At 34.0% G+C, this 17,542-nt stretch overlaps 4 protein-coding genes across 6 annotated transcripts; 3 read left to right on the top strand and 1 right to left on the bottom strand.

Annotated features, from left to right (window-relative positions):
- Positions 1-1,971: 1,971 nt before the first annotated feature.
- On the top strand, positions 1,972-4,869 carry LOC114196252 (inner membrane localized protein). Its single transcript, XM_028086837.2, has 5 exons — positions 1,972-2,200; positions 2,895-3,027; positions 3,820-3,916; positions 4,243-4,329; positions 4,596-4,869. Exons 1-5 carry the CDS (start codon positions 2,158-2,160, stop codon positions 4,728-4,730), a joined length of 495 nt encoding a protein of 164 aa, XP_027942638.1. The 5' UTR covers positions 1,972-2,157; the 3' UTR covers positions 4,731-4,869.
- A 1,205-nt stretch (positions 4,870-6,074) lies between these two features.
- Positions 6,075-9,045, top strand: GAPB (glyceraldehyde-3-phosphate dehydrogenase B subunit). Of its 2 annotated transcripts, none has more exons than XM_028047534.1 (9): positions 6,075-6,404; positions 6,490-6,603; positions 6,967-7,128; positions 7,213-7,380; positions 7,466-7,626; positions 7,714-7,775; positions 7,868-7,917; positions 8,097-8,503; positions 8,696-9,045. In XM_028047534.1, the coding sequence occupies exons 1-9, from the start codon at positions 6,306-6,308 to the stop codon at positions 8,826-8,828; spliced, it is 1,356 nt and encodes a 451-aa protein (XP_027903335.1). In that variant the 5' UTR covers positions 6,075-6,305; the 3' UTR covers positions 8,829-9,045. The 2 variants fall into 2 exon arrangements, with proteins under 2 accessions (XP_027903335.1, XP_027903333.1); XM_028047532.2 differs by having other exon boundaries at positions 6,128-6,404; positions 6,964-7,128.
- An 872-nt stretch (positions 9,046-9,917) lies between these two features.
- On the top strand, positions 9,918-11,826 carry LOC114163308 (peptidyl-prolyl cis-trans isomerase FKBP18, chloroplastic-like). Of its 2 annotated transcripts, none has more exons than XM_028047535.2 (7): positions 9,918-10,156; positions 10,313-10,478; positions 10,631-10,701; positions 10,793-10,879; positions 11,003-11,152; positions 11,270-11,329; positions 11,591-11,826. In XM_028047535.2, the coding sequence occupies exons 1-7, from the start codon at positions 10,058-10,060 to the stop codon at positions 11,642-11,644; spliced, it is 687 nt and encodes a 228-aa protein (XP_027903336.1). In that variant the 5' UTR covers positions 9,918-10,057; the 3' UTR covers positions 11,645-11,826. The 2 variants fall into 2 exon arrangements, with proteins under 2 accessions (XP_027903336.1, XP_027903337.1); XM_028047536.2 differs by having other exon boundaries at positions 9,939-10,156; positions 10,321-10,478.
- A 1,165-nt stretch (positions 11,827-12,991) lies between these two features.
- Positions 12,992-17,059, bottom strand: GLR3.3 (glutamate receptor 3.3). The gene is made up of 6 exons (XM_028047696.2): positions 16,311-17,059; positions 14,860-16,202; positions 14,498-14,775; positions 14,378-14,409; positions 13,886-14,292; positions 12,992-13,656 (listed from the first exon to the last, which is right to left on the bottom strand). Exons 1-6 carry the CDS (start codon positions 16,567-16,569, stop codon positions 13,216-13,218), a joined length of 2,760 nt encoding a protein of 919 aa, XP_027903497.1. The 5' UTR covers positions 16,570-17,059; the 3' UTR covers positions 12,992-13,215.
- Between the last annotated feature and the right edge of the window lie 483 nt (positions 17,060-17,542).

Here is a 17,542-nt window from a genome sequence, read left to right as displayed (position 1 = left end):
TTACACTTAGTAGTATATAATGAATGACGAATAATGGTAGTTAAGAAAGTAATTTTTGCGAACCTAGATTTTCTAGAAGAATAAAATCTCAATCGTTCAAGATACATCCTTGATTGTGATTAGAGAGATTAACTTGACCATGGTCAATGGATCCATAGTAGCATCTTAAAAAATTCCTTTTTATTAGATCATCGAATGAGTAGGTGAAAAATAACCTATCATCTTTAAGTCTCTTTAAAATGGGTTAGGATAAAGGTTAAAGTGAATTTAATTTCAATTAACTCATAATAGCAATACCTTTAATCTAGACCAAGATAAAAATGGGTTAGTTAATTAAAGACCGAAAAGGGGTTAAATTAGTTTAAAGGCGAAACAAGAAAAATTAAGTTAAGAATAAAAACAAATTAATTTAGTTCAAAATTCTAGATAAATCAACCATCGAGATATACTTACTATAAATTTTCAACACGAATCGAAGGTTAATTCAAACCAACTTAGGATAAAGATTGATACAAAAGTCAAAAATCAACAAAATCTTTATGTTAATCTATTATAATATAGAAATAATCAAATATATATATATATATAATTATAATTATAATTGATCGTGTCCTAATCAAAATTATTTGTTTTATAATCATAATTAATTATAAATCTCACATTGTTTATTATATACTAGCATATATATATATATATATATATATATATATTCATTTTTTTATTATAGTAAAAGGTAATAAAATTTGTAATTATATTTTTTTATTATAATTATAAAATTAAATATGAATATTTTTTATAATGTAATTAAAAATAATTTTTAATTATTTTGTAAATAATTTTTAATTAAAAGATCATTAAATTTAAAAAGAAATGATAAAATTGGAAAAAATATTTAGTTACATTTTTAATTGGAAAAAATAACTTGATACATTTTATATTTAGTTTAATAAAAAATTATATTTTTAATATAACAATTCTAATTTTGTTAATTTTATTTAATTTTACTAATAATTAATATAATTAAATATAAGTTTGATTTTTTGTAATTGAAAAATGTGTTTATTAAAAACAGAAGTAACATTAATATGCAAAGATTTCGAATTTACAAAAAGTGAAAAACATTTGTTAAAATTAATTATATATTGATGTTGATTTATTATGTTTAACAAATTATTATTAAAATAAAAATATATATTTAATTATCTCAGTTATTAATAAAATTTAAATTTTTAGATTAAGACAGCGACTATTTTTTTATTATATTTAAAATAAAATATGTCAATATTTATTTTATTAAATAAAAATTTACGTTAAAAGTATTATGCATTTGACATTATTTTGATTATTATGATTTTGTTTTTTTTCTAGGTTAAACAGTTGACTTTCAAAGTAATTTTTTTATTGATTTTTTATAATTATTACGTCAATTAATAAATTATATTGAAAAAAGTAATTTCCTTTTACTTTTTTTGAGTTGAAATTTTTATATTTTAAAAGTATACCTAAAGGTAATTTGGATAATATATTAAAAAATAAATTATAAACCTTCGTTAATTTAACCAAATTAGAAACATTTTCTATTCAAACAGCAATACTTTACTTTTTATTTAATTCCTCTTCCATTATTTTCAAACTAATCATTCACTTTCTACGTCAAATTACACAACACATTAATCTAAATGTCAAAACCAAACATAGAAAAGTATTAAAATAAAATTAAAAAAGTATTATCTGAAATGGACATTTTTTTTTATGCCAACAGTGTTGTAAATGTGTAAAAAAGAAAATATATATAAATTCCATTTAAAACATGTTTCAATTTCAGTTTAAAAAACATGCTGTCAACTAATTTTAAACGTATTTTTTCATAAAAACAATTAGAAAAAAACAGTGAAATATTTTTATTATGAGCGGATATTTAGAGGAAAAGAAAAAAAGAAAAGAAAAATTAGAGAGAGATGGTTATATCCGGAAGCAGTTGTCTGAAGCGAACACGAGGCAGTGATTTGAGATATATACATAAGAGAGAAGAAGAGAAGAGAAGAGAAGAGAAGAGAAAAAGAAAAGAAAGAAACAAGTGTTACTTACTTACTTACCTTACATCGAAGCTTTGATATTATCGAAACTTCTTCGTGATCACACTCACTCACCAATTCCATGGCTGCTGCTGTTCCCACCTCCTTCGTTCTAACCAAATCTGGTATCTTTCTTTCTCTTTCTCTCCGATCCTTCCTTTTTCCTTTTCAAGATTATTCATTTTTCGCTTTATCTCTCTTTAATCACTTCCAAGATTTCAAATTTTTACCTGTTCATAGCAAAATCGAGCCATAAATAACCCAAAAAGCGTTTCCCCTTATTTCTTTGCACATTCGCCTACTTAATCCAGGGTTTTACAATTCTGCTACTCCCTTTCGATCTCACTACAATCACAACCGCAAATTTCTTTAAATTTGTATGCTTTTTTTTTCCAAGGCTCATTAGGGTATCACAGTCTCACTGATTTATCACGAGCTTTTCTTGGGGTCTGTGTTCTGAAACGACTTGGATTTCACCATGCCGCAAATTGTCTGTTACCTGTTAAGATAATCTATTCGGTTCTTGTTTTTCTTGCTTCTTGTTTGTCGGGGAAGGGGGGGAGATGCGTGATATTTAAGATTTGCTTTGTGGATTTGTTTCATGCAATGTTGGCATATTTCTGTACGACATTAGTGGTGCTTTCTATATTTTTGCTTCCTCCATTTATTATTCTTTTAACCCGAAAGAACATGTCTCGCTTGCTAGCTTCTATACTGTGGAACTAGACTCGTTTACGTTTGTTTGTGTGTGTGTGTTTTTTTTTCCTAATCGAGCATTTTGTTTTAAAACTCCTCTACTGTTGCAAAAACTTTTACCAGCATCGTCCATAAACAAGGTGGACCACTCTCTGGTCAAGATTAAACCATACAACTCATGTCTGAATCTAAATCGTCAAGGGAGAATGCAAACGTCTTTAGCAAGAAGGCCCCCAACAATCCAAGCTACATATAGGTATTTCTTTTGTTCTTGTGACTTTGTTATGACTGCTTAACCAATAAATGTAATAGATTTCTTGATTTTAATATAATATTTATAAGATTTCTATTCAATCCATTTCATCTGTAGATAATAACAATGTGTAAACTAATTAAATATTAGGTGAAATATAATGGTATAAATGAAAAAGAAAAAGATCAATTAACGCCATGTTGAACTTTGAAAGTGGTAGTTTTGTAAAATCAAAATTTGTAAGAAAAGCGCCTAAAAAGGAACAGAGGGAGTAGTTGTTATGCAAACAATACATGATAGTGTTGATTAGATAAAGTTGTGAACAGAAACATGGTTAAGAACCTTTTTTGGGAACTTTTGTTTGGTCACAATTGGACTCAAATAAATGAATGTTTGATCAAGAGTATTATTTTAAATATTAATTTAACTTAAATGTACTAACAATTTAAAAGGAGTTTTATACTTCGTCCAATTATAACCGTGTAAATATAGACTTGATAACTACTTTAAAAGCTGTATCTAGAATGATTTCTGATTGGTCCACAGTGTAAAATTCTTGACAAAGCATGAAAATCAAACCCTTTAAACATTTATAATCATTGTTATTATCTGATATATGCCTTCACATCACTGCCACAAATAATAATCACAAGTTCATGACTCTAAGAGGAAAACATAGCTAAAAGAGGAAGAAACAGAACACCATAAATATTCTTGAATGAGAAAAAGAGTTGACTGTGGAAGTTGTTTGAATATTTGTTATTAACCTGACCTCTGCTTCCTGTGGAACTGCAGTGATGGTGGAAGGCCCAGCAGTGCTGGTATATTTGTTGGTGGGTTTGTCTTGGGAGGATTAATAGTTGGCACTCTTGGTTGCGTATATGCACCTCAGGTAGTATTTGTTGCTGAAATATACTTTTTCAGGTGCTAGATATTGGTGTTTAACGGGATACATTCAGATGTTTTTCTTGCTCATAAACTCCTCAATTATGTTATGTGACTACATACTGAAATTAAATTGGTTAACTGCTTTTATTTATCCGGTCAACAATGTATGCAGGATAAATATAAGTAGTTGGATATGCACATGTTTTAAAATTTAAAGATACCAGGACCTGCATTGTAAATTTTTCTTCAAAATTTATATGATGGAGATCGGTATTCTTTTTGTTGCTTGAGTATTATTATTATTATTATTATTATTTTATTATTCCACAGATCAGCAAGGCCATAGCTGGAGCTGACAGGAAGGAGTTGATGAGAAAATTGCCAAAGTTTATATATGATGAGGAAAAGGCTTTAGAGGTGAGCAGTTGCTTGCTCTTGATACCATCCATCATGTTTATCTTATAAAGGACACTTGCCAATATTGCTGTAGGCTTGTGCTTGGAGGCCATAACTGTCGTTTGATTAGTTTCATAGTTCTTATCAATTTTACTTTGGCGTTCTACTGTTCAATTATGTCCTAATACTATGTGGGGAATTGCATCTGTAGTTACTGCAACATGTTGATTCTAAGAGAGGGTATTATCAGTTCAATGACTAGCAAAATTTGCTTGTTTGATTTGCAGAAAACCAGGAAAGTTCTGGCTGAGAAGATTGAACAACTGAATGCTGCCATAGATGATGTTTCTGCACAGCTACGTTCAGAGGAGGCCACAAATGGAGTAGCTATTAATTCTGATGAAATTGAAGCTGCCACATGAGACTGCTGTGATCTCATAGTATACAATGTGCCATTGCTCTGTTCACTAAAAAATCTTTTATTGGTACAAAATGTATTTTGATTTTATTGTAATATCTTTCTCTTTCTTCTTAATAATAAACTCACTGGTTTTCTGCTAATGACTGCCGCTACTGTGGGAAAGTACGCTTTTATGGCTGATTTCTTGTGTTCTATCAGCCATTTATTTATATTGAAAAGTTTCCATGATGGGCATGGAACTGGAGCAACGCTGGTCGTTTTGTGGTCGGATCTTTTAATAATCCAGGTTTGATGATTGTTCTAGATAGTGAACACAATACTAGGATCTTGTCACATTTGCTGTCACCATGAATTCGATAATGTTGATCTATAGGTTTATGCTGTTAGTCGTACTTAGACAATAACATTTAAACAAGCATTATCCTGAAATAAAAATTGATATAATTCTATACTGCATCAAAATTAAATTGACTTTTTCATGCTAATAAAACGGTACCTGTTATCTTTTACTTCACAAATTCTTGTTACTCATGAATTAAGGTAATGCTGCTGAAAATTATGGGTGATTTACTGAAAATACTAATTAAGGCTTTGTTTCGTGTTTGCTTCAGTCTTCTTACCAAGGAGTAAAATAAAATACATACAGTATAAATTGGAGATAAGGCTACAAGGCAGCATTGAAGTGTTGAACAATTTGTTGCTACTTCCAATTATAATTTTTATTACAAGAAATACCTCGACACATTTTACGTTAGTCTTGAGGGAATACAAGTTTATTTTTGTCATTTTTTAAATAAGTTATCTTTTAATATTTCCAAATTACTTTAATCTTAAATTAAAAAGAAAAAATAGTTATAGTTTTTCACCTTGTTCTTATGTTACACTGTTTGATTTATTTCGTGCCTATACAATGAAATTAAAAATCCCCACTCTTAAAAGTGATAGTGCTTTCTGTTGTAAAGTATTTTTCTCACGTGATTGTTTAAAAATATTTTTTAAAAAAAGTCTCACATTATCGGTTCAATTTTTTTTAATATTTTATGTTTCACTAATTTCACTAGGTTAAAAATAATTACTTGTAATTTTCTGTATCCTAATTTGAATTACTTTTATCTATGTAAGTTATTTAATTTCGAAAAATAATTAAACTTAAAACTCCCATATAAAACAGGAGATACTTAGCAGCAGATAGTTTGTACACGGAAACGTGTGGATGCAAAGTACGCTTTGCGATGGCACCCTCTTTTCCCTTCTCTTGAGGCCAAAAAAAGAAAAAAAAAAACATTTTCCTTATAATATATAGCAAGGGACACTGTTGGGAAATTAATGAACGGCCACAATAACGATACGTGGCTGAAAATATGAAGTGACAATATTAAAAAACATGGAGCTCCAAACATTATCTTATCCCATAGATTTTCTCTCATCTTATTCACCACTCATTCCCGTTTCTCCCCAGCAACCATAATTTTCTTTTGTGACAATCTGCAAAGAATAAAACAAGAGGAGGAAATGCAACTTTGTTGTTGATATATGCATTGGCACACATAGTTGTTGCCACACCCTTGTTGCAGCCATGGCCTCTCATGCTGCTCTAGCTTCCACAAGGATCCCCACAAACACCAGGCTCCCATCCAAGCCTTCTCACTCTTTCCCATCCCAATGCACCTCAAAGGTCCATTTCTTCCATTATCAATTATCATCTTTGCTTCTTTCACTTTAATACCATTTCACTCATACATTTCACTTACCTTCTGCAGAGACTTGAGGTCACAGAATTCTCTGGGCTGAGATCCTCTTCATGTGTCACCTACGCTAACAATGCTAGGGAATCTTCCTTTTTTGATACCGTCGCTGCCCAACTCACTCCCAAGGTTAGTCTCTTATCACTGTAGAAACTGTTGGAACAATATCAGATGAGGCCAATTCAGAACATATAATTGAATACAAATCTTAATTTACGAGTTAGTTTTGTAAGATTGACTTAGAGAATTTGTTATCTTAACCGTGAAAGATGAACGAAAAATGTTAAGCTAGTGAGAAATATGAGATATAATAAATACTTCTTAACCAGACTTTGTCGTACATGTTTTATGGTATTACTGGTATCTTTAGTAATGAAAAGTATTTTTGAATAGAAGAATGTAACAGTTGTGTGAATAACGCTGCTCAAAATGCATGGCTTCTTAATTATTCTTTGTGTATGTTTCTACTTCTAATTTGCAAACTAAAAGCAGACCAATGGATCAACTCCTGTGAGGGGAGAAACAGTGGCCAAGTTGAAGGTGGCAATCAATGGTTTTGGACGAATTGGTAGAAACTTTCTTCGTTGCTGGCACGGCCGAAAAGACTCGCCCCTTGATGTTATTGTTGTCAACGACAGTGGTGGTGTCAAGAATGTAAGTCTTTAACTGTCCTGGCTTAGCTGGTTTTGTTGGCAGAGATATTGAAATTTCACTGATTGTGCTTCACATATGATCCAGGCTTCACACCTGTTGAAATATGATTCTATGCTGGGAACCTTTAAAGCAGATGTGAAGATACTAGACAATGAAACCATCACTGTTGATGGCAAGCCCATCAAGGTTGTTTCAAGCAGGGATCCTCTGAAGCTTCCTTGGGCTGAACTAGGAATTGACATTGTCATTGAGGTAACCTCCATTACTTGATTTACCTTAAACATCTTGTAATGAAGTGAAAATTTGTTTACTAATAAATGGAAGAACTTTTGTTCAGGGAACTGGAGTGTTTGTGGATGGCCCTGGTGCTGGCAAACACATCCAAGCAGGTGCTAAGAAAGTTATCATCACTGCTCCTGCAAAGGGTGCTGACATTCCAACTTATGTTGTTGGAGTAAATGAAGGGGACTACACTCATGAGATCTCTAACATTATAAGGTCTGTGACAGCAACCAAGGTTTTGCTCTGTCCCTGTCAATGAAACATTGTTTTTTTGTTTTTTCTTATTGTTTCTTCAATGTGCAGCAATGCTTCTTGCACCACAAACTGTCTTGCTCCATTTGTGAAGATCTTGGATGAAGAGTTTGGTAAGCAAACACTGATCACACTGGAAGTTATTATTTAAGAGAGATGTGACATGCTCAAATCAAACTCACTTCCCTTTGGTCTATGTTTTCAGGAATTGTGAAGGGAACCATGACAACCACTCATTCCTACACAGGAGACCAGGTACAAGATCGATCAACCACTAGTTTTGACTATGCATTTGTAATTATATGACAATGATTTACATGTCTGAGTTTGAAAGGAAAAATGGAAGAGGTTGTAGGATCAACAACTCTGCCTGCTAACAAAACTAAGAATTAACATTTGCTGATAAAGGAATGTGCATGTGTTTGGTTGTGCAGAGGCTTTTGGATGCTTCACACCGTGACTTGAGAAGAGCGAGGGCTGCAGCACTGAACATTGTCCCAACCAGCACTGGAGCTGCGAAGGCTGTGTCTCTGGTGCTGCCAAAGCTGAAGGGGAAGCTGAATGGAATTGCACTCCGTGTGCCTACACCCAATGTTTCAGTTGTTGACCTTGTCGTGAATGTTGAGAAGAAGGGTCTCACTGCTGAAGATGTGAATGGAGCATTCAGAAAGGCTGCAGAGGGGCCACTGAAAGGTGTTTTGGATGTGTGTGATGTTCCACTGGTCTCCATTGACTTCCGCTGCTCTGATGTTTCTTCCACCATTGACTCCTCCTTGACCATGGTCATGGGAGATGACATGGTTAAGGTGGTTGCTTGGTATGACAATGAATGGGGTTACAGGTTAGTCACTTCACTTTTAGACTCATACAATTACATGTGTTATGAATTGGACTCTAAGTTTAACTCAATCTTATAAAATCGGTTTATAACATAAAGTTTACACCCAGTTATATATTATAAACTCGTCTTATCTCTGTTTGATATGAATCTCCAACATAAAAGCTTAACATCATTGTGTTTTGATGATCGCAGCCAAAGAGTGGTGGATTTGGCAGATCTAGTAGCAAGCAAGTGGCCAGGAACAGCAAAAGCAGGGAGTGGAGACCCATTGGAGGAATTCTGCGAGACAAACCCTGCTGATGAGGAATGCAAAGTTTATGAATAGAGGATCGCCATTAGCAGAAGCAACCCATTTTTACTCTTTCTTTACCTTTACCTTGTGTTAAACATATCATGTGAAAAAGAAGGATCTTGTTCAGACAGACAGTGTCTGAGGGCAGATTTTCCAAGTTTTAAATTTATCTGCAGCCAATAATAAGTTTTGGCGTGATTCATGTTCATGAATACCACCCATATATATTGATTCATATTGCATTTCTTAATTCTTGTGACAGAGTTACATAACTCATAAAAACAAGGCCAATTATTACTGCTGTAACTTAGATGGGAAATTGGGAATAATTCAGTGTTCACCATAAGACTCACTCTCTCCCTGACATCGCCATAACTGGTTTGAGTTCGCTTTTACAGCTACTACCATGTCTTCTTTGTGCTTCATTCGCCATTCTCACGAAAAGAAAGACACAAAACACGAAAAAAAAAAAAAGAGAATATTTGTCAGTAAATTTTCCACATTGTATTGTTATGATTTGTAAAGAAATAAGTAAATCATGATAAGATACTTACGGTCGGGGATTATATGAAAAGACTAATTAGAAATATTTTATTATTGTTGAAGATTGGATACGAAAAATTTTATAATAATTATATTGTTAATATTTTATAAGATTATATATCAAATATAAAAATATCAATTTTTTAATATAAAAGTATAATAAAATAAATACTTAAACAATATTCAAATAATAAATAAAATATAATGTTACAATATGATATATTTTAACATATTATTTGTTATATTAAAACATAATTTGATATTAGCTTTTTATTTTGATCTTTTTTAACTCTAATTTATATTCTATAAAGTGTATTTTATAAACTTTTTAACAAAATTATTCTATTGCATCAACCAAAATACAAACTTTTTGTTCATTTATCTTTTATTTTCTTTTTCATAATTTAAATAATGACATTTTTAACATTCTTTCTTCTTCTTTTTACTTCAAATTCAAACAAAACATTATAAGGTTAATATTAATAAAATGATTTTGTTTCACTAATAAAATCAATTATAAATTCCAAATTTTCCCTGTATGATGCCACTTCTCTTTTCCCTGTATTGTGAAAAACTTTGAGCTCCAAACATTATCTTATCACATAGATTTTCTTATAATATTTTATTCACCACTCATTCCCGTTACTCCCCCAGCAACCATAATTTTCCTTTTGTTCTGTGACAATCTGCAAAGAATAATACACAGAGTTGTTGCAGGCATGGCCTCTCGTTCTGCTCTAGCTTCCACAAGGATCCCCACAAACACCAGCTTCCTATCCAAGGCTTCTCATTCTTTCCCAACCCAATGCACCTCAAAGGTCCATTTCTTGCATTATCAATTACCATTTTTTTTTCCACTTTAATATATATATATATATATATATATATATATATATATATATATATGCATAGTCTCTCATACATTAAACAAATTGGAGCATTGATTATGAGGTGTAATGCTTTCAAATTCAAAGCGAATCAGGTCAACGAAAATCGCCATGCCACTCTCAGTTTCTGGTTCCAGAAGATCCACGGCGATTCTCATTTCATCGTTGCCGTTCACCTTCCTTCTGCTCTCTCCGCCGGCGGAGGCCAGACGCAACAAGAAGACAATTCCCCAAGAGGAATACCTCACTACTCGTTAGTTCCTCTTTTTCTATTACCGTCAATTTTCTTTCAAATCTCTATCTGTTTCGCCAAACGAAGTTTAATTGTAGTTATACTTAATTAGACAACAACAAGTTCAGTTTATTTATCCTAAATACAATGTTTAATTGTGATGTTTAACTCAGCTGATGGATTGAAATACTATGATTTGATTGAGGGCAAAGGTCCAGTAGCTGAAAAAGGAAAAATCGTTCAGGTACACTTTGTGAGCTTTTGCATGTCTCAATCAACCTCTCATTTTGCTTTTCTATTTCTTGTTTACTTTTCGTTTCTAGTTTCGCTGACAGGTTCACTTTGATTGCTTATATCGCGGGATCACTGCTGTATCCAGTCGCGAATCTAAACTCCTAGCGGGAAATCGTATCATTGCTCAGGTTTTCTAACCTTTTTTTCTCTTTCTATATTTTGTCTGCAAAGTCATCTCAAATTTATCACCGTTACTGTACTTTACTTGGTGGTGCTGCTGATGCGTGCGTGCTTCCTTCCTTCTCTTAAAGCCATACGAATTCAGGGTGGGAGCTCCTCCCGGAAAGGAAAGAAAACGTGAATTTGTTGATAATCCAAATGGTTTATTCTCTGCTCAAGCAGCACCCAAACCCCCACCTGCCATGTATACAATAGTGGAGGGAATGCGAGTTGGTGGAAAGGTAACTCTAACATCATTCTATGCTTCCTCTTTTGTTCTACTCATTCATTCATCTAAAACTTCTATATACTTTATCTTGTGTCATTTATTTTTATGTTGTCACTTTTAATGGCTGCAGCGAACTGTTATTGTTCCTCCTGAAAATGGTTATGGACAAAAGGGAATGAACGAGATTCCGGTAATTCCCCCTCATGCTTTTCTTACTTCTTTAATTAATCTTCTCTTATGGATCAAATATCTTTCTGGACAATGGTTGTTTTATAAATTAAAGTTAATTTATACATTTAGAAAAATTATGTAGATGTGTGTGTGTGAGTTTCTCTATCCCAAAATCCACCAAAAGAAACCTTCAAAAACACTTATAGTTTCTAGCTTATACCCAACCAAGTACAATGTTTAATGAAAATGATTAGCCTACAAGTTGTTTATGATGTTGCAGCCTGGAGCTACATTTGAACTAAATGTTGAGCTTCTGCAAGTTGTAGCTACGTGAAGACCAGAGTGAGCTTGACTCCATTCTTAGAAGCTGTTGATATTTAACTTCAGAATTTGTATTCTATGAGGCTGCGGCTATCTTATTCTCATTAACCTTTTTTATCATTGTCTTATACCCATTGTTACAACAGAGGAAATAAGATACAGAAGAAAGAAAATTTTGCAATATGAAAGAGAAAATGAAGAAAAAAGGAATTTTACAAAAAAAATCTAAAAGTTTTCTCTCATTCTAATTTCAAAGTTCCATGTTCACTCATTTTCTTTTCCCTTGAGTAGTTTTTAATATGGCGAGAAGCTGTATATTTTTTCTTTTGAAACTGTAGTAGGACTCATCCTCTGCAAATTTAAACGTGATCTTTCATATAATTGGATTAACTCTTTAGATTTTTACTATTAAATATATGTCTTTTCCGTCACTTTCTCTGTTTTATTTCAATTTTAATGCGTGAATTTTTCCGTCACTTTCTCTGTTTTATTTCAATTTTAATGCGTGAATATTGGTCACATATTTAGAAGTATCGACGACTTAAAAGATAGTTTGAAAAACTGTAGCATAGAACAATTAATAAATTTCACATTCTAGTCATAAATATCAAAATTTTGATTTTCATACAAATGTATAATAAAAATTACTAAAACATTAGAATTTGTATTATTCAAGTTTATTTTTGTATAACAGAATTATATATCTCATAAAAACAAGACAAAAACAAGGCAATTATTATTATAATTAGATGGGAAATTATAAATAATTCAGTGTTGACCATAAGACTCACTGTCTCCCTGACATGGCTCACGGCTCCATCACCATAACTGGTTTGAGTTTGCTTTTACAGCTACCATTTCTTCTTTTTTCTTCATTTGCTATTCTCACGGGTAAATAAGAGAAAACACGAGAAAAGAAAGATAATGTTTATCAATAGATTTTCCACGTTGTGTAGTCATAATTTGTAAAGAAATAGGTAGATTGCACTGAGAAGTTACAATAGATTATATGAAAAGAGTAATTAGAAATATTTCATTATTATTCTAGATTAGATACGAGAAATTTTATAATAATTATATTATAAGATTATATATCAAATTTTTAATACAAAAGTATAATAAAATATATGCTTGAATATTCAAATAATAAATAAAATATAATTTTACAAAATGATCTATTTTAACATATTATTATTTTAAAATATAATTTCTTGTTTAATAGAGATTATGAAGCACGTGAAAAAAGATGAAAAAAGTTACTAAAACCTTCCTTTTTCCTCTATCTTAGGCTTTCCTTCAATAAAGTCACTATATTTTATTCACCGTTTTCCTTCAATCTTAAATAGATAGATGCTTTAAATTTGATATGTCAAAACTGCAGACACAAATCTACTAAATTTTTCAAAAAGAAAGATTTTGTAGCATGTAACATAACTACCTATGTGATGTGTTAACATGTTCTCCGTGACACACTTCATAACATGTTCTCCGTCGGAGGAAAACTTATAACTATGAACATTAGCAATGCTGAGAGCACTGCTAAATATCAATAAATAATCAATGACATCAAAGTGTTAAGTTGAATTAGGTGGTCGTTTCTGTTTGTAATTGTACCCTCTTTGATTGCCTTCCCAGTTGTTCTTCAAGTGATCTTTCTCTCTTTCTTCCATTACTCCTTGATGCATCTTCTTTCTCATCAATGAGCGAAAGAAATCTCTGAAAACGACCAGAAATTGAGCATGCAGTAGAAGATGCAGCAGGTTCAGAAGGAGGAGACTTCCATAACTGGAAAATGATCTGCAAAAAGTGCAAAAGAAGAGCAACAAAGCAAGCTATCCCGCAAATGAGAAAGAGACCCCAGAAGCTTTTAAGCTGAAGACGATCTGAGTCGATTTCAGCATTGTCTAAACTACAAGAGCTTCGTGTCATCCACTTGTCATGAATCCGCTGTAGATCACCCGTTTCAGAAAGTTGTAGAATGGCTGTTGACATATCCTCAGCCAAAGGGGAGTCCCGAGGGAATGCCTGCCATGCCAACAAAACTAGGATTATGCTACTGATGAGATACTGATTTGATTCGTCGTAACAAAAGTTAACTTTTATGTTTCTTAAAAAACGAGATAAAAAGAGGGTGAATGGTAGTGTCTAATGGGAAAAAGTTTGATGTCAAACTGTACTTCTGATGATGACACAAACTCCTTATGATGATTTCATCTAATTATGGATCAAAAAGTAGAGAAGAAGAGGTACTCACAAAGCCCCAGCCACTTCTGGTGAACTCCTGACCAACAATTCTGAAGGTGCACTGGCTTGATAAGAAGATTTCAACATAAGGTCGTTCATCAACAATAGCAGCAACACCTCCTCTTTTAGGACCAAGCTTTAGGGCCTTAGCATATTCTTCTGGAGTTCCGAGGGCAATAAGCCTGGATTTGGATATTCCAATATCTTGGGTCAAGTAATGTTCTGCAAATGAACCCACTTGGTATCCTATTGGTTCATCACCAGCCTTTAAGCTTTCTATTCCACTGATAGGAGAAGATAACTGCTGCACTGTGAGTATGGATGTTAAACTTGCAGTGTAGCTGGAAGTGAGGATCAACACCACAAATAGCCATAGAAGCATCACAAACCGACCAAGACCACTCATGGTATTCTCTCCTGCAGAGACAATGAAAAAAATAACCTAATAAACAAACTTCATTGTGTCCATCCACCAAACAAAAGACACCCAGGTTTCACTTACTGTGGGAAAAAAACAGAGTTGAAAGGCTAAACCTGCAGGCATTGTTAAAATATGGATCAGACAAAAACGAGATCACCCAGTTCAATCATGATGATGATTCGTATCAAGCACATCACTTACCATAACAAGGTTATAATTTGCTGTCTGGGTGGACCTCTGAACTCATCGTTGATCCTGTGTTCTAGAATCCATATAACTATCCCAATGAAAAGAAAGAAACATGCAGTCACAATCCACATAAGAGGAGTAAACGGCTGCAGGAAAGCCCAACCACCAGAATTAATTTTCGTGAACGGGGCCACCACAACAAGTCCCGATGCTGCATATGGCTGTGTAAAATCCACAACCCTTGTCCGGTTTGTGACAATAGCGATGTCACCGATGGCACCATCAAAGTACTGTACCAAGGAAATGTACTAATTAGCCAGTTGATTTAAAATGTTAGCATGCATAGAGGATCAGAATTATGAGACATAACATACACCAGTTGTGATTAAGCGCACAAGTTCTGTGTAGCTTGGATTTTTGTGTCCGTCTCCAAATGGAACAAATTGGTAGGGAACTGCATAAGGCAACAAGTTCAGAGCTGCTGTGAATACATCAACACAAAAACCTTTAAACATATCAGTTCCCTTCACTGGTGACACAAATTCACGATAACTGACTCGAATAGGCACACCAATCCTCAACTGTCTACCATTATTTGGGAAGACCCATCCACGGGGTTTAGATAATGTTTCTCCAGGCCATATCACACTGTAAAGCTTCTGATTCGCACTAGATCTATTAGGTGGCTTTGCATACAGTATCTCAGGAGATACAATCGACAAACCAGAATAGTTGGACCAGTAACCTACCCTCCTAAGACCAGTTCCAACCACATTAAGGATGTCATAGGCAGGATGAACCAGAGATCGATCTGGTTCGAATTTCATTCGACCTGAAACTCCAACAAAATCACTCTGCATTATGTTCTTCAGCAGAAGCGTTCCGTTGTCAAAAATGCTCATTGCATCAAGATTCAAATCACCTCCCTTATCACCACCACCTAACCTTGTGTAGTTCGTGCACGAAACAACCCCACCCTGACTGAAAAAAGCATCCATGGCCCGTGCAACAAGCCACACAGAATCATAAGCATAGAGGCCATAAGAATGTAACCCCAAAGAGCCACCGGTCAACTTGTTCCACCGAGACACAAATGCCCTTTTTCTATCTGAATCAGGTGTGTGCTGGCGCAGAACAAGCACTCCCTGGAGAACATCCATTTTTTCTGAAGGGAGAGAAGCAGAATCCAGAAGTGAAGAGAGCCAGTCTGTGACTATCCACACATAGCCATTGTTTGTCATCCCAAGATAACGCGCCACATTGAAAACCATAAAACCGTAATCAGTTTGTGCATGGAGAACAATGACTCGAGACTGCATCAGTGCCACTTTCACCAGCAAACTCGTAATTTCTCCCCGGTTGACTTCAGTTCCGGAATTAATCCCTTCCTTGAAGGAGATTCTACAGCGCCTGGCGGCTAGTTCATCGTCCAAAGCAGCCACGCCATTCCGTCCATAATCATCATCCACGTATATGGCAATCACCTCCTTCCAACCATAGTAATCAATGATTTCAGCAACAGCCTTCATTTGGTACAAATCACTCTGCGTTGTCCTCACAAAGAAAGGAAACTGCAGCGACGTGAGGGTAGGGTCTGTTGCGGCAAATGACAACAAAGGAACTCGTAATTCATTTGCAACATGGGATATTATATGTGCAACCACGGAAGATTGTGGTCCTATTATAGCAACCACATCAGTCTCCATGAACCGCAAAGCTGCAATTATCAGTCAAAACAACACAACAAACAATTAACTGCATAATTAAAACACAAAACTCAGTTTCAGTTCCAACTGCGTTTTTAGTACAGAATAGAATAAATCACCTTGAACCATGCCTAAGAAACCGCTGTAATTGGAATTTTGCATAGTGAGAACAATTTTAGTTCCATGTAGAATGCTAGTGTCGGCGTTAACATCTTTCACGGCTTCCTCCAATGTGATTTTCGCCACTTTCCCTAAAATGGAATCGAGGTTGAAGATTGCTCCAATGTTGACGATGGCGGGTCTCGAGGATGTCACGTTTGCAGCCCCCACAAATCCCAAACACCACACCACCCAACAAACCACCCGAAACAAATTCATCTCAACCAACAACGATTTTTCCCTTCAATTCTTCAACCATTCACTCCCTGCACCCGATTCCCAAGACAAAACCACCATCTTACTCCACCCCAACAAAAAATGGCAAAGACAAAACAGTAACCTTAACCTGGAACAAAAACCACCAATCCCAGGAAAGTATTTCAAAACTTTAAATGCCTTGTTCCTCACTTAGAGCGTGTCAGATTCAACGGAAACCTGGAAGTTGTGAGTGGTAAGGTTTCACATTTATTGAAAAGGAAGCAGAAGAAAACATGGTTGTGTTTGGTATCAGAACGCAATCAAAACATAATAAATAGAACAGTACTACTAGATTTAGAAATTGGATGTAAAGAGTGAAGAAATGAATTAATGTCGGTTTGTCTTTGTTGGACTAAGAAAAATAATGGAATGAAGAACAGGAACAGGTAGTGGGTGTGATGTGGGAGTGGGACTCTCACGGCATCACCTGCAAATTGTAAATAATAAATGATAAAGCTTTTTGTAAGAACCTTTATTGTGACCAAGAAAAACCACACCCTCATCCTTCCACGCTTTCACATGTAATATGTTACTATAAATAATGGCGACAACGTTAACTCTCTCAGGTTGAAACTTCCTAGATTCTCCCAAAACTCCATTTTCAATCCTGCTATGCCACTGGCCCGCCAAACAAGTAAGCAAGAAAAAGAGCTCCACAATCCACAATGCATGAAAAATCAAATTTTTCCTACAAAGTTTTAATTTTTAACTAATTAATGTGCTAGAATTTGATGTTTGGATAATAAATTTTATTGTGGATTGCTAACTTTTGATTATTAAGAATTGTGCGTTTGATCAGATGAACAGAAGATTGTTCCGGGCTTAAGACGCGTACTTAAAAATAATTTTCATGCAAAGCGAACATATAAAGTAGATTTGATTGATTTAACAACACTTTTAGAAACTTTATGCCACATTACAAGAATGTGTTGAT

This window comes from Vigna unguiculata, chromosome 9, assembly GCF_037176805.1.
Source record: "Vigna unguiculata cultivar grain cowpea cultivar isolate G323 ecotype 2 chromosome 9, ASM3717680v1, whole genome shotgun sequence".
Classification (NCBI taxonomy): domain Eukaryota; kingdom Viridiplantae; phylum Streptophyta; class Magnoliopsida; order Fabales; family Fabaceae; genus Vigna; species Vigna unguiculata.
This window is presented reverse-complemented; position numbering and strand designations above follow the sequence as displayed.

Bases quoted from the DNA above. Each gene is read 5' to 3' on its own strand.
- LOC114196252 (XM_028086837.2), top strand. From the start codon at position 2,158: ATGGCTGCTGCTGTTCCCACCTCCTTCGTTCTAACCAAATCTG. The intron at 3,028-3,819 runs GTATTTCTTTTG...GTGGAACTGCAG, and splicing joins ACAATCCAAGCTACATATAG to TGATGGTGGAAGGCCCAGCA. The intron at 4,330-4,595 runs GTGAGCAGTTGC...TTTGATTTGCAG, and splicing joins ATGAGGAAAAGGCTTTAGAG to AAAACCAGGAAAGTTCTGGC.
- GAPB (XM_028047532.2), top strand. From the start codon at position 6,306: ATGGCCTCTCATGCTGCTCTAGCTTCCACAAGGATCCCCACAAACACC. The intron at 6,604-6,963 runs GTTAGTCTCTTA...GCAAACTAAAAG, and splicing joins CTGCCCAACTCACTCCCAAG to CAGACCAATGGATCAACTCC. The intron at 8,504-8,695 runs GTTAGTCACTTC...TGATGATCGCAG, and splicing joins GACAATGAATGGGGTTACAG to CCAAAGAGTGGTGGATTTGG.
- LOC114163308 (XM_028047535.2), top strand. From the start codon at position 10,058: ATGGCCTCTCGTTCTGCTCTAGCTTCCACAAGGATCCCCACAAACACC. The intron at 10,702-10,792 runs GTACACTTTGTG...TTTCGCTGACAG, and splicing joins AAAAAGGAAAAATCGTTCAG to GTTCACTTTGATTGCTTATA. The intron at 11,330-11,590 runs GTAATTCCCCCT...ATGATGTTGCAG, and splicing joins AGGGAATGAACGAGATTCCG to CCTGGAGCTACATTTGAACT.
- GLR3.3 (XM_028047696.2), bottom strand. From the start codon at position 16,569: ATGAATTTGTTTCGGGTGGTTTGTTGGGTGGTGTGGTGTTTGGGATTT. The intron at 14,776-14,859 runs GTATGTTATGTC...TCCTTGGTACAG, and splicing joins TGCGCTTAATCACAACTGGT to TACTTTGATGGTGCCATCGG. The intron at 14,293-14,377 runs GTAAGTGAAACC...TTGTCTCTGCAG, and splicing joins AACTCTGTTTTTTTCCCACA to GAGAGAATACCATGAGTGGT.